This window comes from Xyrauchen texanus, chromosome 1 (genome assembly GCF_025860055.1).
Source record: "Xyrauchen texanus isolate HMW12.3.18 chromosome 1, RBS_HiC_50CHRs, whole genome shotgun sequence".
Classification (NCBI taxonomy): domain Eukaryota; kingdom Metazoa; phylum Chordata; class Actinopteri; order Cypriniformes; family Catostomidae; genus Xyrauchen; species Xyrauchen texanus.
This window is the reverse complement of record NC_068276.1, coordinates 38,674,958-38,695,130: the sequence shown is the minus strand read 5'-3', so window position 1 is coordinate 38,695,130 and position 20,173 is coordinate 38,674,958. Positions and strand designations below refer to the sequence as shown.

Below are 20,173 nucleotides of genomic sequence, written 5' to 3'. Positions count from 1 at the left end.
TGCTTTTCGGAAAAATAATTTATCATCTTTCTTGTTTAATATTTTGTGCATTTGCAGAGACGCCCCAGTCGTTGGCCTGCGATGAAATTCCGCCGGGGTTCTGGTCATCCAGCTTATGCAGAGGTAGAGCCTGTCGGTCAGGAAAAGGAGGGCTTTATTGAATCAGAACAGTGCTGATGATTACAACTGTGACTTTTGAATTCACACACTGCCCAGTGACCTTCTTGATGTCTAACTGTACATCCATACATCTCAAGTCATAAGGTTCCACCAACCCTCCAAATGCAAACCACTGACAAAACTGAAAACATTGAGGGTATGGCATTTATGATGAAAATGGCAAGATGGTGATAGCCGCATACAGAGGACAACTGAAAAAGCCCTTTGCTTTGATCAGCTGGATAAATGATGAGCCAAAAGCTTCTGCTCTTGACATGACGTAGGAGCAGCTCTGATTGTACAGGAAGAGGCTTTAATCTTTGAACCTCAAGATGTGTTGTTGAACTGATGGTTTGATTCTGATTTATTGGGCCTTCAGAGTTTTGTTTTTTTTAATTGCTTGATGAAAATTCCAGAGATGCACATTCATTTAATACTTGTGTTGGAAATATTATATAGACATTTAGATATCTTTACAAGGTTTTTTAAAGGGTTTCTTATATTTTTTCAGATGCTTGTTTCTTTATTCTTTTATGATTTCATCTCTTTGATTTGAGTTTGGAGATGTCTGATGACATTAGCTACAGATTAGCTCAGAAAATACCTATCAAAGAAATGCACACTGCAATTCAAATACAATTGGAAAATGTTCTGTGAACAAACTCTTTTGATTATTTTTCATAGACATTCCTAAAATGTAGGACATTTTTGCACATATCCATTTGATGCACATATTTTGTTACATTTTTTTCTCAACTTTTGTTACTAATGCAAATCAGTCAGGCGCTTATGAGGTTGTGTGTATGTGTGTAGATCTTTGTTTAAAAGTTAGTTTTGGTAAAACTGAGGTATGTTTTGATCCCTTCCATTCTGTGTGGTTGAAACTGAAGTAATAAATTAATTCAGAGGTAAAAGATGTGGTTTCATACACAAAGAATAATTCATTACAACCCAAAGCTTATAAACATTCAACATGTTTTTCTAAATAATCATTTCTATTATGTTTGATAATATAAGGCACAATTTATGGTAGCACTTTATTTTACAGTACTGTTCTATATTTTTGTACTATATAATTACAACAACTATAGTAATTACTAGGTACTAACCCAAAACCTAACCCTAAACTTAACCCATATTAAGTGCATGTAGTTATCTCATATTACTTTCTTGGGTAAGTGCACTGTAAGTGTACTGATAGTACTAGTATTGTAAAATAAAGTGCAACTCATTTTTTGCTTTGAAGGTTCACAACATTTATCCCTATGTAACTCAATTAATTAGGGCACATACTTTTGAGCCTACTTAAAATCTATTCAAGTGTTGTGTATTGACCAAAGAACTGTTATTACACACAGAGAGGTATGAGAAAACACTTGTTTAAGCAATATCACCTCAATCCAAGACACAGACCCAGTACACCCATATAACTTTTCCACCGGCATAGTTCGGGTGCGGGTTCATGGGCTGGTGCGAATTCTCAAACTGTTCTGCGCATTTCCACCACAGAAAAGCCAGAAACCTGGTTCTGCACCGGTCCCAAAAGCTTGCTGGTCTCTATGCAGGAACTGATTGCATCAGGGGATGGAGGGTGTGATAATGTTTCGTTACCAGATAAAGTTTTCCAAAAACAACAACAGTGGCTGCCATCTGCAGCAAGAAGTACTTCTTCACTCTAACAACAATAAAAATAAAAAAAACTCAGTATTATCAGACATCAAAAGCATTCAGGTAAGATGACAAAACAAGTGCTTTACTTGCGATATGGTATTTATGAAGATCTGAGATAAACTACAGAGATTGCAAAGGGAACAAACAGTCTATGAGAATGAAGATACAGAACACAATGATGCACGCCAACTTCAATCAGACAATTGACCAAATCATAAACAAAATGAAAAACACTTCAGGGAGTGCATGGATCATAAGATGGACATAAGTTAAAGCGACAGTGAACGGAGCAAAAGGTTTTTGGAGTCAGACCAGCCTGTTAAATAACCGGGGTATTAAATTCAGCCAGTAAACTCGTGATAAACAGTGAATCGCCGGTGTCCTCTACATCTGATCTCAGTACGTATATTTGCCAACTTCTTTAGCTTTTCTTACACTGTTGTCATCTTTTTTTGTGCATTGTTTTGTTCTGTAAGGGGATTTTTGACCAGCTACTCACTAAGTTTGGAATATCCCAATGTTAATTATGATTCCACTGTAACAGTTTACAGAACTTAACAAGTTATAATGTAATTACATTACCTGTCATCTTTAGCATAGATGTTGTCTCTGACAGTCTTGTTGAGCAATGTTATAAGGATGGATTGCATTACGCCGTATATATAAATATGTCCTCAAAAACAAGATTAAAAGCTGTATACAAACACACTGTGACAGAAATGCTTCTGATGTGGTTACAAATTATTTTTAAGTTGCGAGTTAAATGAATGCTTACATCTTAAAAAAGCATTTCTTTTATACTGAACAACCAGACAAGAGGAATGGATCATAGTTTGTCTTTTGTAATTTCAGTAAACCTATAGGCGCAGTTCCAGAGAGTTTCATTTATAATTTAAGTATGATAGGAGTTTTATGCACCCATACAAGAAAGAAAATCTGTATGTTTTTAACCTCTTAACAGGGTGGCCCACCAGTACCTATGTTTAAATTCTGTTTTATCACTTTCTCCTCTGGAACGACCTGATTATTTTCAGCAAATGTAACATGAATGTATGTATCTGTGTGTGTGAAATTGAATCTGAATGTCAATGAATGAGCACTGAAGAGGATGCCTATTATGTGAAATGATCTCAATATATTTGATGAGTGATGCCTGCTCTCAAAACTGGGGAAACATGCATTTAGTAACCTGCATTTTTGATAATCATAACTTTGTTGTGCCACGCATTGAGACAGTGAAAATACACAATGCTGTAATCTGTGTACTCTTGTGTTACTACTGTCATTTTGATTAAAGTTGGAATAATAAAGTTGTTTAAATGAACAATTTCTGTCTGATTGTCTTCATAAATTCTTTCATGTTCTTTTATAAAGACTATTATATGAATGGGTGATGTATATATAGACTACAGTTGATCCTACCATTATAGGACTTACCATGTAACATATCATGAAATAATTTCACAACTAAATCACAGTCATGGAATGGTAACACAAAATTATCAACGGATGTAGAACTAGTCTTTCAACCCCTTGCAGATAAGCGTCGCAGCTAGGACATGAGACAGGTATCAAACACGGGGCATGTTGATCCGGTCCAGGTTGCACACAGTACACAAAAGTTACCAATGCTTTTCCCTTGTTCAAGAATGAAGAACGCTAAAGTAAATAATGTAGGCCTGTGTCCTTTGATAATGATTTGGGTTGAACTGAATGGAAAATATGAGAGTTGCGCTCCGTGGCGTGGCAGAAATTTGAGCAGCCTTCGCAGTCTCGCTGGGCGCCACCAAAAGACGGCGAGTTGCGGTGTGCATACATTCATAGAAAACAATTGTTTAGAATTTTAGAACATGCCATGTCATCCACAAAACACGTCCGGTGTGCGACCCACATCAATTCGAACACAAATAACTGAACCTTTCATTTTAGAAGTTATACACCAACCAAATATATTGTGATTGTTTTGTTTTTAAATTGTTACATTCTGAAAATGTAGTCCTTGTCATTTGATGTGTTAATCAATACAAATACATTATTTTTAGAAGGCCATATAAGAATTAAGACATAAAACCTGGCCTATTTCAGTCTGACCAAACTGTTGAAAGTTACAGTATTTGTGGGATGTAGAGTCATTCATTTCTTATGCATTTGGTAAAGCAAAATGAGAAACGTAATGTTTACATGTAAATAACTTGTGTAGGCATTGTAGTGTAGTTTGGCCTAAAACCCTACATCCTCAAATCCTTATACATGAATTAATGTCAGTTCTGCAAATTAGAGGTTCCTTCAGTAACAGCATGGTAAATAGTAGCCTACTATTCACACTAGTTCACAGTAAATCAGCTATTCAGTAAATAGCTCATCTTTGTCAAATGGAAGTATATTAATGACAAATGTATTTGAAATATAACAACAAAACAAAAAAACAAACTATTTGAAAAATAAATGCATTGCATTAACAGTGCTTGGGGATGCAATTCTGTATGGTTGTATATTTAAGCTGTGAATATTCAAATTTCGCAGTTCACACAAAATGTAATCATTTAAAATTCAATAGTAAATATTCACTATCCAAAATGTATTTCCTTAGAAATCAGAAATACTTTGCCCTGACCATTGCCTCTCTCAGGTACTGTTGTACTTTAAAACGGAAGATGACAGACAGAGTAAAATGGCATGTCAGACTAAATAAACTGTTTAAAATTTATTTATTGTTTATTGTCAAATTAGTTTTGATTATTTATCAAAACTGGCAATTGCCTAGGTCCTCTCCCTGTTGCTCTTGGTCTTCATCAACACCTGATTGCACCAGCTAGTGGTGAAGTCTTGTAGCAGTAAAACATTTTTAATGAGCAAAAACTTACTTAGTGCACCTATACGGGTATAGTTTATCCAAAAAAAGAAAATGCTCTTATCATATACTCACCCTCTTGCCATCCCAGATGTGTATAATTGGTTTTGAGTGAGAAAAAAAACAAACAAAATATAATTCCTTTTCACTGCACATCTTGTCAATCTCAAGACTATCATGATTTCAAAATTGATTACACATCCTAGTGCTTGACCTATGCCAGAGCTAGATGGTGCCATAGGAAGTGTAATCAAGCTTGAAATCATGATCGCCAGGGAGACCTCTGTCAAGATTTATAGTGAAAAAGGATTACAATTTTGTCTGTTCTCACCCAAAACCAGCTGGATCACTTCAGAAGACCTAGATTAAACCGCTGGAGTCATATCATGGATCATTTTTATGATGCCTTTACGTGATATTTGGACATTCACATTTCTGATCACCATTCACTTGCATTGTATGGAACTACAGAGCTGAGATATTGTTCTAAAAATCTTCATTTGTATTCAGAACAAAGAAATTAATTAATACACATCCGGGATGACATGAGGGTGAGTAAATTATGATGAGAGAATTTTCACTTTTGGGTGAACTGTTCCATCAATGCAAAGCTTTTATTTTCCAATTAGTGCAAATCAGCCTTTTCTTTCTTTCTTTCTTTCTTTTTTCTTTCTTTCTTTTCAAAGGCATTTGTCATTAAAATACTTCCATATATCTACCACCGTCAAGGCTGTGACGTTAAAGTCACGTGTCTCTGTGTCAGGGATCTGCGCTCCGATTGGGCAAGCATTGTCAGCGCAACTTGCCACCAGAGTGTAGTTCATAAACGATTCCTCTCTTTATCAGCCTTTCACTATATTATTATATATCCAACTGTTCAAGGACGTTTCAGTTAAATTGTCGTTAATTCCGGCTGGATGGCGGAAGCATCCGTTATAGGTAAGACGTTAGTTATGGCTAACAAACATAGCGGCTAGCTGAATTGAATTGTGTATATTTTATATGCGTTACGATATTAAACTTTAAAGCACACTGAACTCGTGACCTTGTTATAATCCTTTAAACTTGAGTATTTTGCTAGCCGTCACTTCACGTATTTGTTAATGTAACGAGTTAATAGCATAAAATGCTGGTTGCTTGCTAATGGATGAATACTATTTCTCAGTGGCCGACAGAACTTTGACAGCAAAGAGAAACGCAGGTCTTTTCCATGTGACGTTACAGTATGTTACAAAAAAAGCTGACGTCAATATGAATGTGCAGTACCTGCAATAAACTTAAAGGATCTAGTCATTGCTGTAAATATAATTATATAGCCAGGGTTGGGGAGTAACGGAATACAACAGAAGAGATTATTTTGCATTTTATTGTCAATTATTTATTTAATATTTAGTTCTTTCAGATGGAAAACATTTATACATATAAATGATGCGATCAAAAGTGCATTGAACAGTGGTGAAACACTTTCTTATGATGTGTTACATTCATACGAGCAGACAGAGAAGTAAGTTTGAAGTAAGTTTGGATCAGAAAAAATAGAAATTAACTTTGTGTAAATTGTTAGCTTTTCGATAAGCTAAAATGCTATTTCTAGCCATTTTACATGCACGTTACCAGGCACGTTCATATTTTTTATCAAGAAAATTTACGTTAGATCATAATTACTTTTTTTTTCTAGTAAGACATTTGATATTATGGCAAAAATCATATTCTTGATATTAATTTTTTTATTGGTTTCCTGTAAAAATATCTAAAAATCCTTAAAACAAGATAAATTTGATTGACCTGGTTTTAGAAACAACACTGAATAAGATGGTTAGATTTTTCAGAGAATCTATTTTTAACATGTGTATTGTGTCTTACTGTACTGAGTTTTTATAGTCAAAACAAGTGAACAAATCTACCAGTGCTGAAGAAGTAATCCAAAGTATTTATAATACATTACTGACCTTGAGTAATCTAACAAAATATGTTACAAATTACATTTTACAGCATGTAATCTGTAGTGGAATTAATTTCAAAAGTAACCCTCCCAACTCTGTGTATAGTATGAAGGCAAAGGCCAGAGACCTACTTGAAAAACCACTTGACTTGAGAACGATCTACTCTAATGGTAACCATTTCTTATGACTTTTAGACGCATCAAAGTTGAATCCTGAGTCTGCTGAGTTTGTGCCACAAGCTAAACCCAACCATCCACCTTTTAGAAGACACTATACTCAGCTGAACAACAGTCAGGACTGGAGGGCTCATCATGCCAAGCCACATCAGCAGTTTAGACATGGCGAAAATGTGTTTGTAAACTCTGAGAACAATGCACTACCCCCTCCTGAACTTTCCATCAGAGGAGGCGTAAGGGGAGGCAGAGGCGGGAGACAGAGAGGTGGACGAGGTGATGCTAGACGATACCTTGACCAACGTCCCAAGTGTGAAAGATGGACAAAACCTTCAAGTAAACCTGACTGCCCAGGAAGGGAGCATGGAGCTGGTCATGGTCAGCGACCCCACACCCCCACTTCTAGCAGATCCATAGATGAGGAGAGGCAGGAAAAACTACCTGTAGAGGCTGACACAAGAAAGTCTTATCAAGGCAGCCGACAGAAGAAGCCCAATAAAGGAAGGGATGAGAGATCTATAAAGGAGCCTCTTCCCAGCAATAGGGAGGAGAGCCAGGCTCCTGGAGAAGTCAAGAAGCCTGTCGGGGCCAGAGAACATCCAGAACTAAAGCCTGACCTGAGTAACAACAAGGGATGGAGAGTTGGAGACCGGCACCTGCAGACCAATTTCCATAAAAAAGGACCTGTCCCCAATCATGGGATTCAAGGAAACTGGAGGGAAAGAGAGCATACTCAGAATAGAGAAGAGGAAAGGAGAGGTGTAGAAGGGGAGTTTGGTATAGAGGACAAATCAAACAGGAGTGGAAGAAGTGGGAATGGGAATGAGAAAAAAAAATTACTGCAGAATCCAGGGCTGAGGAGAGATGGAGGTCCCGGTCGAAGAACAGGACCAGTGAAACGAATGGAGCCACCCAAGAGCAAAGAAACTCAGACAGGTAAAGAACTAGAGAACATGATTTTTACTAATAGTGCTCATCTTGGATTTGGCCCTTTTTTTTTATACAAATTATCTTCATAAAGAAGTATGTGCTGTAATACAACACTGTTCCAGAACCAACAGCTACACCCTTATATGGTTTTATTCAATACCGCTTTCATATATATATTCGTGAAAGTGATGAATTGAATTTTTGATTTCATTTTGATTTATTATTTACAAATTGTCCTTTCAATTCAGTATAGTTTTTGTTTCGTTTTCACTCTATGACTGTTAGTTTTAGTTGTATTTTTCCCCCCAGTGTTTTTGTTTTTAGTTGTAGTATATTTAGTTTTTATTTTAATTATAGTATTTTAGGATAAATTACTGATATCATTTAAAAATGTACTTTAGTTTCATTTTAGTTTTTTCCAATTATATTTTTGTTTTATGTACAGTTTTATGTTTTTATTGCAGTTAACCATTTTTAAATGTTTTTATTCAGTTTTGTTTTAAGTTTTCATTAAGAATAATAACACTGATACTTGTGTTATAATAATGATACATGGACAAATCTTTCATCTGAACAAATGAACTTATATTCTGTCTTAGTGGTGATCTTTTTACTGATGTCTATATTTGTGTATTGTCTGTGTTTACAGGCTGTTTAATTGAGCAGCTGACAGAGGAGAAGTATGAGTGCATGGTCTGTTGTGAGGTCATTCGGCTCATGGCCCCAGTTTGGAGCTGTCAGAGCTGTTTTCACGTATTCCATCTTAACTGCATCAAGAAATGGGCTCGCTCACCTGCGTCTCAAGCTGATTGTACGTCAGCTGTCTCACCATTGACTTTACTGTACAAGACGAATAGTACCAACTAGGGATGTAACAGTTTCAAGATTTCACAATATACCTCGGTTTTAAAACGGATGGTTATCATACCATTGAAATCTTCTCATTGACGGTATTGCATAAAGATAAAGACAGATTTTATCAGAACTTTTCTAAAATACAAATCGGTTTAATACAGAATCGGTGACATTTGCAGCATCATATAAACTTGGTGAGATAAAATAAATCTTTAAATTGCGCCTTCCTCATGTTGCATTAGACTGTCGCTCAATTTTAAAGGTGACATGCAGGTGTCACGAGCGCATCACAAGCACATCAGAAGTGCAGCACGAGTGGCAAGTGTCCTGATGTTCAAGCTCAAAAGTTAAAGGATTAAAGTTGAAGAAATCCAAAATAAAGTTCAAGAATTGGTTATTACTGTAATATTTCTCTTTGTATAATAGACGTATTTCATGATCAAATATTAAACTGCTAATAATATCAATGCACCTCAATACCGTGATACCGTAATACGGTTGTAATTTTTGTGATGGTTATCATAACGTGAATATGTCATACCGTTACACCCCTAGTGCCAACATACTGGATTCCACATTAAATGCAAACCCATACTCTGGGTGAACCCTGACATACTATATCAGTTTTACCAGAATAACCATAGTTTAATAATACATTCTAATTGTTTAATATTTACAGATGGCAGTGAAGGCTGGCGTTGTCCTGCGTGCCAGCATGTGGCACCGAAAGCCCCAAATGCCTATACTTGCTTCTGTGGTAAGATTACCCTGTTATGCTTCAATCACACGATTCTTTGACTCTGCTGTGGATCTCTTGTCATTCATAAAATTATCATCTTACTTTACATTTTTAATAGATAATGTTGTTGGTAGTGCTACACTTTCATTGTAGAATTAAAATCTATTGGTTATATATTAGTATATTTTTCCTTCAACTTAAATTTTAATGGACAGGGAAGGTGACAAATCCTGAGTATCAGCGCACTGAAATTCCGCATAGCTGTGGAGATATGTGTGGAAAGAAGAGGGGTGGAGGGGAATGCAACCACCCCTGCAATATGTAAGAAAGCATAATATGCAGCCCTAAAGCACATTCAATGCAGCTTTTTCAAAAATGAGTTAAATTGACATTCTTTCATGATAATGTCTCTCTCTTGCTTTTTGTAGTTTGTGCCACCCTGGGCCCTGCCCACAATGTCCTGCTTTTATCACCAAGTCCTGCATTTGTGGGAGGATGAGGTACTATTTACTATTACTTCTTACTTCTATGTGTAAGCGTTTGCCGAGATATACACATGCCAAAAAACAACAACACAGTTTTCCGTGTGTGTGTGCAGTAAGCAGATGCGTTGCAGTCAGATAGGACCTTTGCGCTGTGAAGAAGTCTGTGGGTCTCTGCTCAACTGTTCAGAGCACTCCTGTGCCCAGGTGTGCCACTCAGGGCAATGCCAACCATGCCAACTTCTTGTCCAACAAGGTAAGTAATCCTTGTATCGTGAGTCTCTTTTCATTATTGTTTTATTTAATTTTTCTTTTCAGTTTTATTTTTCTTATCTTCTTTCTATTGTCATCTAATTTTATGTGTTGTCATCCACCTGCAATTTTCTCATGCCATTGTACCCTTTCTTAGCATGCTTCTGTGGCGTGGTATTCAGGAAGGTGGCTTGTGGGACTGATCGTGAGAGTTTTGATGGATCAGGATATTTCTCCTGTTGCAAGCCATGTGGAAAGTATGTTCTAATGTACTGTATAATCTCTACTAAGGTCCTCCATTTTATGACTCTTTGTACTATGTATGACTATGTGTTATAGACATTTTTAATAATGGTTTAATTATATCAACTCTGTGCTTTGGTATGTTTTCTATAGGCATTGTACTTAGTTTATTTTGCATGCATATTTGATGAATTGTGGCTCTCATTTCTGAATGTGTTGTTCTAGGATGCTAGACTGCCAGTCCCATCGCTGTGAGCAATCATGCCACCCTGGGCAGTGCCAGCCATGTTCACGCAGCCCTAGGCTGGTCAAAAGCTGCTCTTGTGGGCAGACTCCTCTCTCTAAGCTTCTAGAGCTCGGCTATCCAGAGAGAAAGACCTGTACTGACTCGATCCCCTCCTGTGGCAAGACCTGCAACAAGCCACTGCCATGTGGGGATGCTGGTATGTGTCTGATATTGTAAATAACTACAGATTGGGTGTTAATAATGGAAATCCAGTTGAGTATGAAGTCACACACATTTAGAATGAAATAATGTGGTTCTTTACATGTATTGTGGCAGTTTTGAGGTTAAATGTCCACTGAAGGGTGCTAAAAGCAAGTAAGGATAAAATAAAAATTATCCCATTAGTTTCTCACCCTCATGGCATCCCAGATATGTTTGACTTTCTTTCTTCTGCAGAACACAAACAAAGATTTTGAGAAGAATATTTCAGCTCTGTAGGTCAATACAATGCACGTGAATGGTGACCAGACCTTTGTAACTCCAAAAATCACAAAGAAAATATTTAAGTAACCCATAAGACTCCAGTGGTTAAATCTATATCTTCAGAAGTGATGTGATAGGTGTGGGTGAGAAACAGATGAACATTTAAGTCCTTTTTCTATTCTAAATCTCAATTTTCACACCTGAAAGTAACGTGATGTTTAGTTTCACTTTCACATCTGAAAGTGAATGGCAAAGTGGAGATTTAGAGTAAAAAAGGGTGAATAAATGATGAAAAAATGTTTATTTTTGGGTGAACTATACCTTTAAATGTTCTACCAAAAAGGTGAAGATTTTAAGGTTAATGCTATGTGGAGTTTTAATATAAATAAAACCTACCTCTCTAACTGAAACCTTTATCCTAAACCTAACAAAGTGTCATGAAAAGCAAATGTGAGATGATAGAGCATCTGTTTTTCTAGTTTTATATAAACCAGACCGACATCCCAACCCTAAATCTGATACCTAAACAACACCAAAAGTGTCATAAAAGCGATTGTGAGATCTAAAATGAAATGCTGTAGCAAGCAAGTCATTTTGTGGTGTCTCTATGACACTTTCGGCTCATGTATGAACTCGTACCCCAGTCTTCCACATTCAAAGTCCAACATATCAGTTGCACCATGCTTGAATAAGTGGCAAAATGTGTTGTATTACTGTGTTATAGTAAATGTGTTTTGATGTCACAAGAAAGTATTGTGTGGGGAACAGTTTACTTGTGTTGTGAGTGAAAGTGAATTCAATTCGTTGTTTTTGCACCTCGTGTTTATTTCACCAGGAATCTGCAACAATACATAGAACGAGGCACGTAAGACAAAAATGCAAAAATGTTACTATAGGAGTGCGATTCTATGAGACCAGGTTGATATTTCTGTTGCACTTTTTCACCAATCTGCTGTAGGTTCAGTCCACCTGTGTGAAAAGTTTTGCCATGAGGACAGCTGTGGACCCTGCTCTTTGACCTCCTCTATTAAATGCAGATGTGGCAGTAACAGCAAGGTTAGTCGTACAGCTGCACAGAGGTCAGGAAAGTTCTGAATACTGCATTCCTAATTCATACTAGGATGTTCTCACTTTATAGGAAGTTTCTTGTGCAGCAATTCAGACTGAAGGTAAGGCATTGGATGATTGCATAAAATATTGATGTATGATGAAGAATGTGTACTGGAGTTGCCATTTTGATGCTTGGTGTTTTTCTCAACAGAAGACATGGTGTTTACCTGTGAGAAACGCTGCAACAAGAAGCGCTCCTGCTGCAGGCACAAGTGTGGAGAATTGTGCTGTGTGGTGAGTCCTTTTTGTGTTGTGCTGAAAGTCTGTTTCTTTGTGCGCTAGTCCTAAGAAAGGTTTATCAAGTGTACTATCTCTTTGTCAGGATGGGGAGCATAATTGCTCAATGATTTGTGGCTACAAGCTCAACTGTGGTCTGCACCGGTGTCAAGAGATTTGTCATCGTGGCAACTGCCAGCCTTGTTGGCAAGCCAGTAAGCTTTGCCATCAGTGTTGATGTCTTGAATTCCATCACTTGTTCTCTAAGGGCTAATGTCCATCTCTTCTTTTCATCACATTGAGCGCTGTGCATGCTTTCTCTTAGGTTTTGATGAGTTGGCGTGTTACTGTGGGGAGACTGTGCTGTACCCGCCTGTCCCTTGTGGAACCAGACCTCCTGAATGTAAAAACCTGTGTACACGCAGGCATGAATGTGATCACCCAGGTACTCAGGTCACTTGCCTGCACAAACTATAATAAATATTCCTTAAGATGTAAGGAGAAATTCTTTAAAGTTTCCCTACAAAAATTATTTTTTCCTTTCTACTGCCTATTTTTATCGTACATATTGCTGTTTAAAACTTTAATACACATTCAAACACAAGTATACGATGAACTGAATTGTCATACAGTGAATTTCAGAAACATGGTTTAGCAACTGATGATTTGTAATATGATTTTGCCATAGTGTTCCATTCCTGCCATAGTGATGAGATATGTCCTCCCTGTACCTACCTCACCAAGAAGTGGTGCATGGGTAATCATGAGGTATCAATACATTTGGTCAAACTTCTATTTTAAATTAATTTATGTAAAAAATATATTTAAAAAATGGTCTAAACTTTGAATCACTATAACAATTATTTGTTGTTAAATTATATATATATGTATATATTTCTGAAATGGAAAATCACATTTAGATATATAAGAGGTAACTGTACTATAAAAACATTCTGTACATTTCGGAACTAAAAAATGTGTCCCCAGTCTAAAAAGAGCATTTATAGTTCTTACCTGTTTGAAACGTCTCGTTTTGAAAACTGTGTGTTGGTGATGCCACGAGACATTGCTCAGTTGTATTTACCAGCCCCACAAAATGTCACTGCACCCTTGGCCCCGCCCACTGGTGCTCAGTTTGTATCATAACAGAGAGGGAGATAGACAGACCTAGTGTGACCAACTATCCTTGAACAACAAAGGGGACCCATCTGAACTATTTTGAAGTTTTGTTGTGTATACACGGGTCGACAATAAGGACTGCCCGATGGCCCGGGGTCAGTGTGAGAGAGCTTTGGGCCAGTTGCTAGAACTGTCACTTGCGCGATCGGGCCAGTGCTACATTTATAACATTACTGCAAGAAAACAAGTGAGAGAGCACAACAATTACACTGAGCGAATGGAGTCTTCTAACCGAGGAGCGAGCGCGAGTATATTTATCTAGCAAAGATGCACAAATGCATAATACACTGGACGCACCAAGGCACTGTCGCGTGCATGCACAAGATTGTGCAGACAATGAGCGCACTCTCCTAGCATTGTCCTCGCTCTTTCCAAGTGTTTTAGCAGCAGCTATTACCAATGTGTTGAAAATAGAAGGATAAAAACCCACTTAATAAATTTAGTAACGGGATTGCACGTTTTCCGCAACATTTTTAGTATCCCTGCACATTCAGTGTTCACAGTGCGTGAAATCCCCACTTTTTTGTTTTTACGTGTGAAAAGCAGTAATCCACACATTGGAACACAAAAAAATCAACAGTTTCATTCTATAGGACTGAAAATCCATGTCTCTCCCTGCATAATCTATCATCATCTCTCTCCGTGCAGCATATACTGTTTAACATGCATATGCTCTCATAAAGGGACAGAGTGCTAGTTTTATTCCCACTGTAAAAAACAAACACATTTTCTCTCATTAATTCACCTTTAGAGATGAAGCGCGAATGAGACGTAATGAACTGTGTTAAACCCCAGTTATACACGTGTCTGGAAATCACAAGCTGCTCAATATAAAAAAAAAAAAGTGTATACATTTAATTAGGTAATGTTTCAAAATGTAATCATTAATTCAACATGATTATGGCATTTCATTTGAAAAGAAGCAAAATCACTATGGCTATTAGGCTATTATTATTATTATCAGAGTTGTTTAGCTGCAGGGTGAAGATGAATATTTAAAACAGTCTACTTCATATCATCCAGGGGAAACACCCGTTACATAGGTCTCATTTCTGGACTTTACAGGTTTTTTTGTGCTTTGTGGATCAGGCTGTGTTGGTTTTAAAGTTGTCTGATTTCATGTTATATACACATTATTAATTCACAGATTAGGCTTAATTTCTCCCTGTATATTACACGTCACAACCGATTTGGTAGAATCTCTTCTCAGAGATTCATATGTTTATTACATTCAGCCAGTAATCACATCTTTAACTCAGTGATTAAATCTTTGATCCTGTGTGTGAATACACTTCACATGGCCAAAAGTTGCATGACTAAACAGGTGACCGAAAACGCATCATCTCCTCCACAGAACTCTTTGCTTAAAATCTCATGCGTAAATGGCAGGAAGGCTGAGGTTAATATGATGCATTTATGAATTTATATCTGTAAAGCGAATATATGGGATTATATAAGGCATAAATCTTATCTTCCAAATTATAAATGTGATTCAGTTTGAGGGGACATTGTCTTAAAATTATAAGATATGTAAAAAATAATTATCTTCAGACACATTTTTAAAGTCATTATAGTAAAAACAGCTATAATCATTTTTGTGTTGGGGCCAGTGAAAATTTGGCAGGGCCAGTAAAAATCTGAAGCACTGTCATGACTGGGCCAGTAGTAAAAAATCCTTAGCGTTGAGCCCTGGTATATAACATGCATTACACAGATGTCTTTGTTTATCGCACTGCTTTTAAAAGACATAGTGTCAAGTTACAATTCAGAAAAGGAGATGGCATTCAGTTTCATTCAGCTGCTCTGCTTGCTGTTCTTGTGCCCATTTGTGCTATTTTTAATTGTTGGTGTGTGTAAACAACCGCTAGCTGTAGATCTTAGACCAATATATCATGACCCATTTAACATTAATATTAAAATAAAAATATGATTTTTCTATAATTAAAATAAAACTAATAAATTATAACAAAGAGAGTCAAATTAATAATCTCATCTGCCTTCCCTTACAATGTCACATGTCTCACTAGGAAAGGAGAAATATCCCATGCCACCTGCAGGACATCTCATGTGGTTTACTATGTGAAAAGCTTTTACCCTGCGGTTCTCACCGCTGTAAGAGGATATGTCATCGTGGGGAATGCCAGGCTGAGGGAGAATGTAAGCAGCCATGCACTCATCCTAAACCTGGCTGCGGGCACCCCTGTGCAGCTCCTTGCCACACAGGCACCCTCTGTCTACCTACTATTTGCAGTGCCAAGGTACTCATCCCAGATTCACTCTATGGGATAGTAGTGGGACATGCCGTTATTGCTTGAGGCATTACTTGCTTTGTTTCTTCCACAGTACATTACATACTGTATGACTGGTTATTCATAACAAGTGTAAATGGAAAAACAAAACCGTGACATGTTTTTTGATGGCAACTGTTAAGTTATAGATTACGAGTATCACTAAAGGGGGGTTCCACCACTTTCCAATTAAGTTAAATATACATTTTCAGATGAATTGCAGTTTTAAAGTTGTTGTTGTGGTTTTCTCATGTTATAATACATTTGCATATCCCAGTTTAATGTGCAGAGTCAACTGTAAGTCATTCGTAGATTGATCAGATCAAAAGAGCAACATTTATGATTATACAAGTGTGAACAACTCTCCTTGAATATACCATTGAACCTTTTAAACACTTGTTTTTCTTTTCACAGTGGTTATTTACAAAAAAGTAATCGCAATAATTATCATCTGAAATCTGTCAACATTTTAAAGAATGGTGGTGAGCTTTATGTTACACAAATGTATTCCCATTTTCAATCTCTAGGTGGCACTGCAGTGTGACTGTGGCCGTAAGAAGGAGACAATTGCTTGTGCTGAGGCAGCCAGCTCCTATCAAAGGTTAGAGCTATTAAAGCCTTCAATTCAGTACAGTAGGGATGATCTATAAATTTCAGTTACTTTGTGTTGATAATTTGGCAGAATCACCAGGAAGTGTTTTGTACAACTGTAGGTCTTTTTTTCTTAGTCGCTGATGGTTCAACAGCAATTTGGTTTGATGTCGAAAATTCTTGTTTGTCTGAGGTTAAAAACAATTAGCATTTCTATGTTCTGCAGATATGCAGCTATTTCCATGGCCAGTAAGCTGTCAGATATGCAATTGGGAGAGTCAGTTGACATTGGTCAGCTCACAAAGAAGGAACAGAAAAAGGCTAGGTACACTAGACAGGTTTATTTTTTTCTACTGTTTATTTATTGCCCTCTGTAGCATTTTAACAAGTATGGTGATTTTGGTTGCAGGTAAGGCACATCAGTTGTAGATTAACCTTTTCATAAAAAACTGTCTTTCAGATTGGAGTGTGATCAAGAGTGTGCTACACTGGAGAGAAACAGGTGAACATAATGATGGCACAGGCTTCTTTTATAACCATATTATTTTGCTTTACCTGTGCCTGTGTTTAGAACTACATTAGATGGGATAATGTGTGGATGCTCTGGTTTTACTCATGTGTTCTGTTTTGCCTGTAGACGCTTGGCTGAGGCCCTGCAGATTGATCAATCAGTGGATCCCTTTAGCAAGTCCATGTCTTCCAAATATAGTGACACTCTCAAGGAGGATGCAAGGTTTTATAAACCTATTTCAGAGTTTCTACCAGTGTGTTTCTAACATAGTACAAGAATGCAACAACTGTACATAAAGCAATGGCATGGAGTATGATACATTATTAATATCAAATATTTGGAATAGCTCAGGATGACACGACCAGGGACTTAAAGGTATAGTTCACCCAAAAATGAAAATTCTCTCATGATTTACTCAACCTCTTGGCATCCCAGATGTGTATGACTTTCTTTTTTCTGCAGAACACAAATTAAGATTTTTAGAGAAATATCTCTGTAAGGGCCATACAATGCAATTGAATGGTAGCAGAACTTTGAAGCTCTAAAATCCACATAAAGGGAGCCTAAAAGTAATCTATATGACTCCAGTGGTTAAATCCATGTGTTCCGACACCATATGATAGGTGTGGGTGAGAAATAGATAAATTAAGTCAATTTTTTATCATAAATTGTCCTTCCTGCCAAGTGGGTGGCAATATGCATTAAGACGGCTTAAATATTGACCTGTTTCTCACTCAAACCTATAATATCACTTCAGAAGATATGGATGTAACCACTGGAGTCATCTGGAGTACTTTTATGTTTCCTTTATATGGATTTTGGAGCTTTAAAATGTTGGCACCCATTCACTTGCATTGTATGAACCAACAGAGCTGAAATATTCTTCTAAACATCTTTGTGTTCTGCAGAAGAAAGAAAGTCATACACATTTGGGATGGCATGAGGGTGAGTAAATTATAAGATAATTTTCATTTTGGGTGAACTATCCCTTTAATGCATGCTTTAAATAGTAATTTAAATAGTTTTACTTCACTTCTGTTGTAGTCTTTTGTTTGTAAACACTTGAAAAACTCAAAACTTTTTAGGTTTTCATAAGCATCCATACTCCAAATAATGGTATTGCACTTTTAAAAAACGAATGGTTTTCATTTACGTTCTTGTCTAATCGCCATTAACTGGGCACTAAAGCATTGGCAGTTGAGTTTGGATTCTTACAGAAATTTGTTTTTACCATTTAAAGAAAAACTGAGGTGTAGGATATAATTAAATAATTAGTAAAATGTTTAGTCTAGTACAACGTTGCCAAATGCAAGAATGTGGCAGCACCTGAGGTGCATGTAAAAGGGAGAGTTCTCTTAACTTTATGATGATGAGCTTTCAGACTATTAAAAAAAACGTAGTCTTTTTCCCTGCTATCAATGAGGTATCTATGAAAAATACTTAAACAACAAACATTTTTATTTTTTAAATGCAGGAAAGATTTAAAGTTTGTCAGTAATATTGAGGAGGAGATCAAGACTTTAGTTGAACTTGCCAACAAGGTAAGATTTGAATACATAGACACACGTTGTTTTTAAAGTAGACTACCCAATAATTTCTTGTAGCATTTTATTTTACAAAGGTGTTTGATTGCTTTTTTTCAGGGTAAACAGTCAAAAAGGAGTCATTGTTTTCCACCTATGAAGCGTGAACACCGGAGAATTATTCACGAGTTAGCCGAGTCATATGGTGTGGAAAGCGTTAGCTACGATAGCGAGCCCAAATGCAATGTAGTGGTCACTGCCATCAGGTCAGCAAAGAAAAGACACCTTCCACACAAACTACTAAGTTTATACGTTAGTTATTACCCATTACTAGAAGGCCAGATGTTAAAATAGTCTATCTTCCAAACTGTTATGTTAAATAGTATTACTTGCTGTAGGTAAGCGTGGTAAAAAAACACTTATATTTTCATCAAGTATCTCAGTTAAACATGTGCCCTTATGTCAATATCATAGGGTACTCGTGAACATTTTGGATGTTGTTATTTCAGGGGGAAATCTATGTGTCCTAACACTAGTCTGACTGCTCTTATTGAAAGGGAAACTGTTACCAGAGCTCCTCCTCCTATTGCCCACATCAAACAGCACAGCAAGTATGTTCACACACAATTGCTGATTACTCTTTAATCCCTTGTCACAAAATATCAGAATGATTATGTATTCATACAGCTAATACAGAGATGTGAACATGAAGTTGGCTTTAGTCCTCTAGTTAATCCATAGTTTCTTGTCATTGATAGTACATAATGCTGGTAGCACTTTATAATAAGGTTACATTTGTTCACATTAGTAAATGCATTAGGTATCATGAACTAACTATGAGCAATATATTTGTTACAGTATTTATTAATATTTGTTAATGTTAGTTAATAAAAATACAATTGTTCATTGTTAGTTCATGTTAGTTCATAGTGCATTAACTAATGTTAACACATACATCTTTTGATTTTTAAATGTTGTTGATGATATTAACATTAACGAAGATTAATAAATGCTGTTAAAATATTGTTCATGTTTGTTTGTCAACAAATGTAATCTTATTTTACAGTGTTACCATAATGCTTACTGCTTTGCTTCTTCAGAGATGGATCTTTAAAACGGGACAGGTTTTGGTAATTGTAAAGTGTATCACAACTAATAAAATAATTTGTTATTCACATTTGTTTCAGGGCCGACAATAGTAACGTTTGGATGAAACCAGCTAAAGAGGAGCCAGCCATTGATTATTTTGATGTTCAGGATTGATATGAAATTTTGAAAAATCACTGTAATCATTACATTAAAAATAAATGCATGATTTGTTGGTAGTACAAAATCTTGTTTCATTATATTTTTACAGTTTTGATGGATATTTAAACAATGAGAACCTAAAGCTATGAATTGTAGCCTATATCAATAATAAGGGGAAATTCTTAGGTTATTATCTTTCTTGGATATGATAGCTGGATTATGATAAATCTGTTTAAAAGTGCACTCCTGTCTGTGTCATCTTGGACTTCCACTGATACCAAGTGGCTTGAATGCAGCATAATTTAAAATCAATAGTTTTCGGTTTCAGATGCCATTGTAGAAATTTAGTATTCAGAGTCAGCGATGATTTCTTTAATCAATGAGTGTAAAATAACAGAACGGTTACTGAGATTAAACAAGTAGTATTTGGCTGGTCATGTGAAACATGTGATCCTCAACCTCTCCATGTAGAATAAAATAGGTTTATAAGATTATGACTG

The 20,173-nt window shown here is 36.4% G+C and overlaps 2 protein-coding genes across 3 annotated transcripts in view; both read left to right on the top strand.

The window, feature by feature from the left end:
• The window catches only part of LOC127635593 (plexin domain-containing protein 2-like), a 102,074-nt gene extending 98,929 nt beyond the window's left edge, over positions 1-3,145 (top strand). The window contains exon 14 of the mRNA XM_052115766.1: positions 58-3,145. Within this exon, the coding sequence (XP_051971726.1) occupies positions 58-177 (120 nt within the window). The 3' untranslated portion in view covers positions 178-3,145. The remainder of the gene's footprint in view (positions 1-57) is intronic.
• Positions 3,146-5,459: 2,314 nt separating this feature from the next.
• On the top strand, positions 5,460-20,132 carry LOC127635024 (transcriptional repressor NF-X1-like). Of its 2 annotated transcripts, XM_052114834.1 has the most exons (24): positions 5,460-5,620; positions 6,819-7,733; positions 8,377-8,538; positions 9,262-9,339; positions 9,537-9,642; positions 9,750-9,821; positions 9,920-10,059; positions 10,213-10,312; positions 10,524-10,741; positions 11,966-12,063; positions 12,146-12,176; positions 12,269-12,351; positions 12,440-12,548; positions 12,659-12,778; positions 13,022-13,101; positions 15,540-15,770; positions 16,328-16,401; positions 16,618-16,716; positions 16,852-16,893; positions 17,029-17,124; positions 18,377-18,443; positions 18,546-18,691; positions 18,935-19,036; positions 19,613-20,132. In XM_052114834.1, the coding sequence occupies exons 1-24, from the start codon at positions 5,599-5,601 to the stop codon at positions 19,686-19,688; spliced, it is 3,267 nt and encodes a 1,088-aa protein (XP_051970794.1). In that variant the 5' UTR covers positions 5,460-5,598; the 3' UTR covers positions 19,689-20,132. The 2 variants fall into 2 exon arrangements, with proteins under 2 accessions (XP_051970794.1, XP_051970866.1); XM_052114906.1 differs by lacking the exons at positions 18,377-18,443; positions 18,546-18,691.
• The last annotated feature ends 41 nt before the right edge of the window (positions 20,133-20,173 follow it).

What these genes read in the sequence shown, in the direction of transcription:
- LOC127635024 (XM_052114834.1), top strand. Translation starts at nt 5,599, where the DNA reads ATGGCGGAAGCATCCGTTATAG. An exon ending in ACTGCCATGTGGGGATGCTG is followed by an intron (nt 10,742 to 11,965) that starts GTATGTGTCTGA and finishes AATCTGCTGTAG; the next exon opens with GTTCAGTCCACCTGTGTGAA. An exon ending in CTACTATTTGCAGTGCCAAG is followed by an intron (nt 15,771 to 16,327) that starts GTACTCATCCCA and finishes TTCAATCTCTAG; the next exon opens with GTGGCACTGCAGTGTGACTG.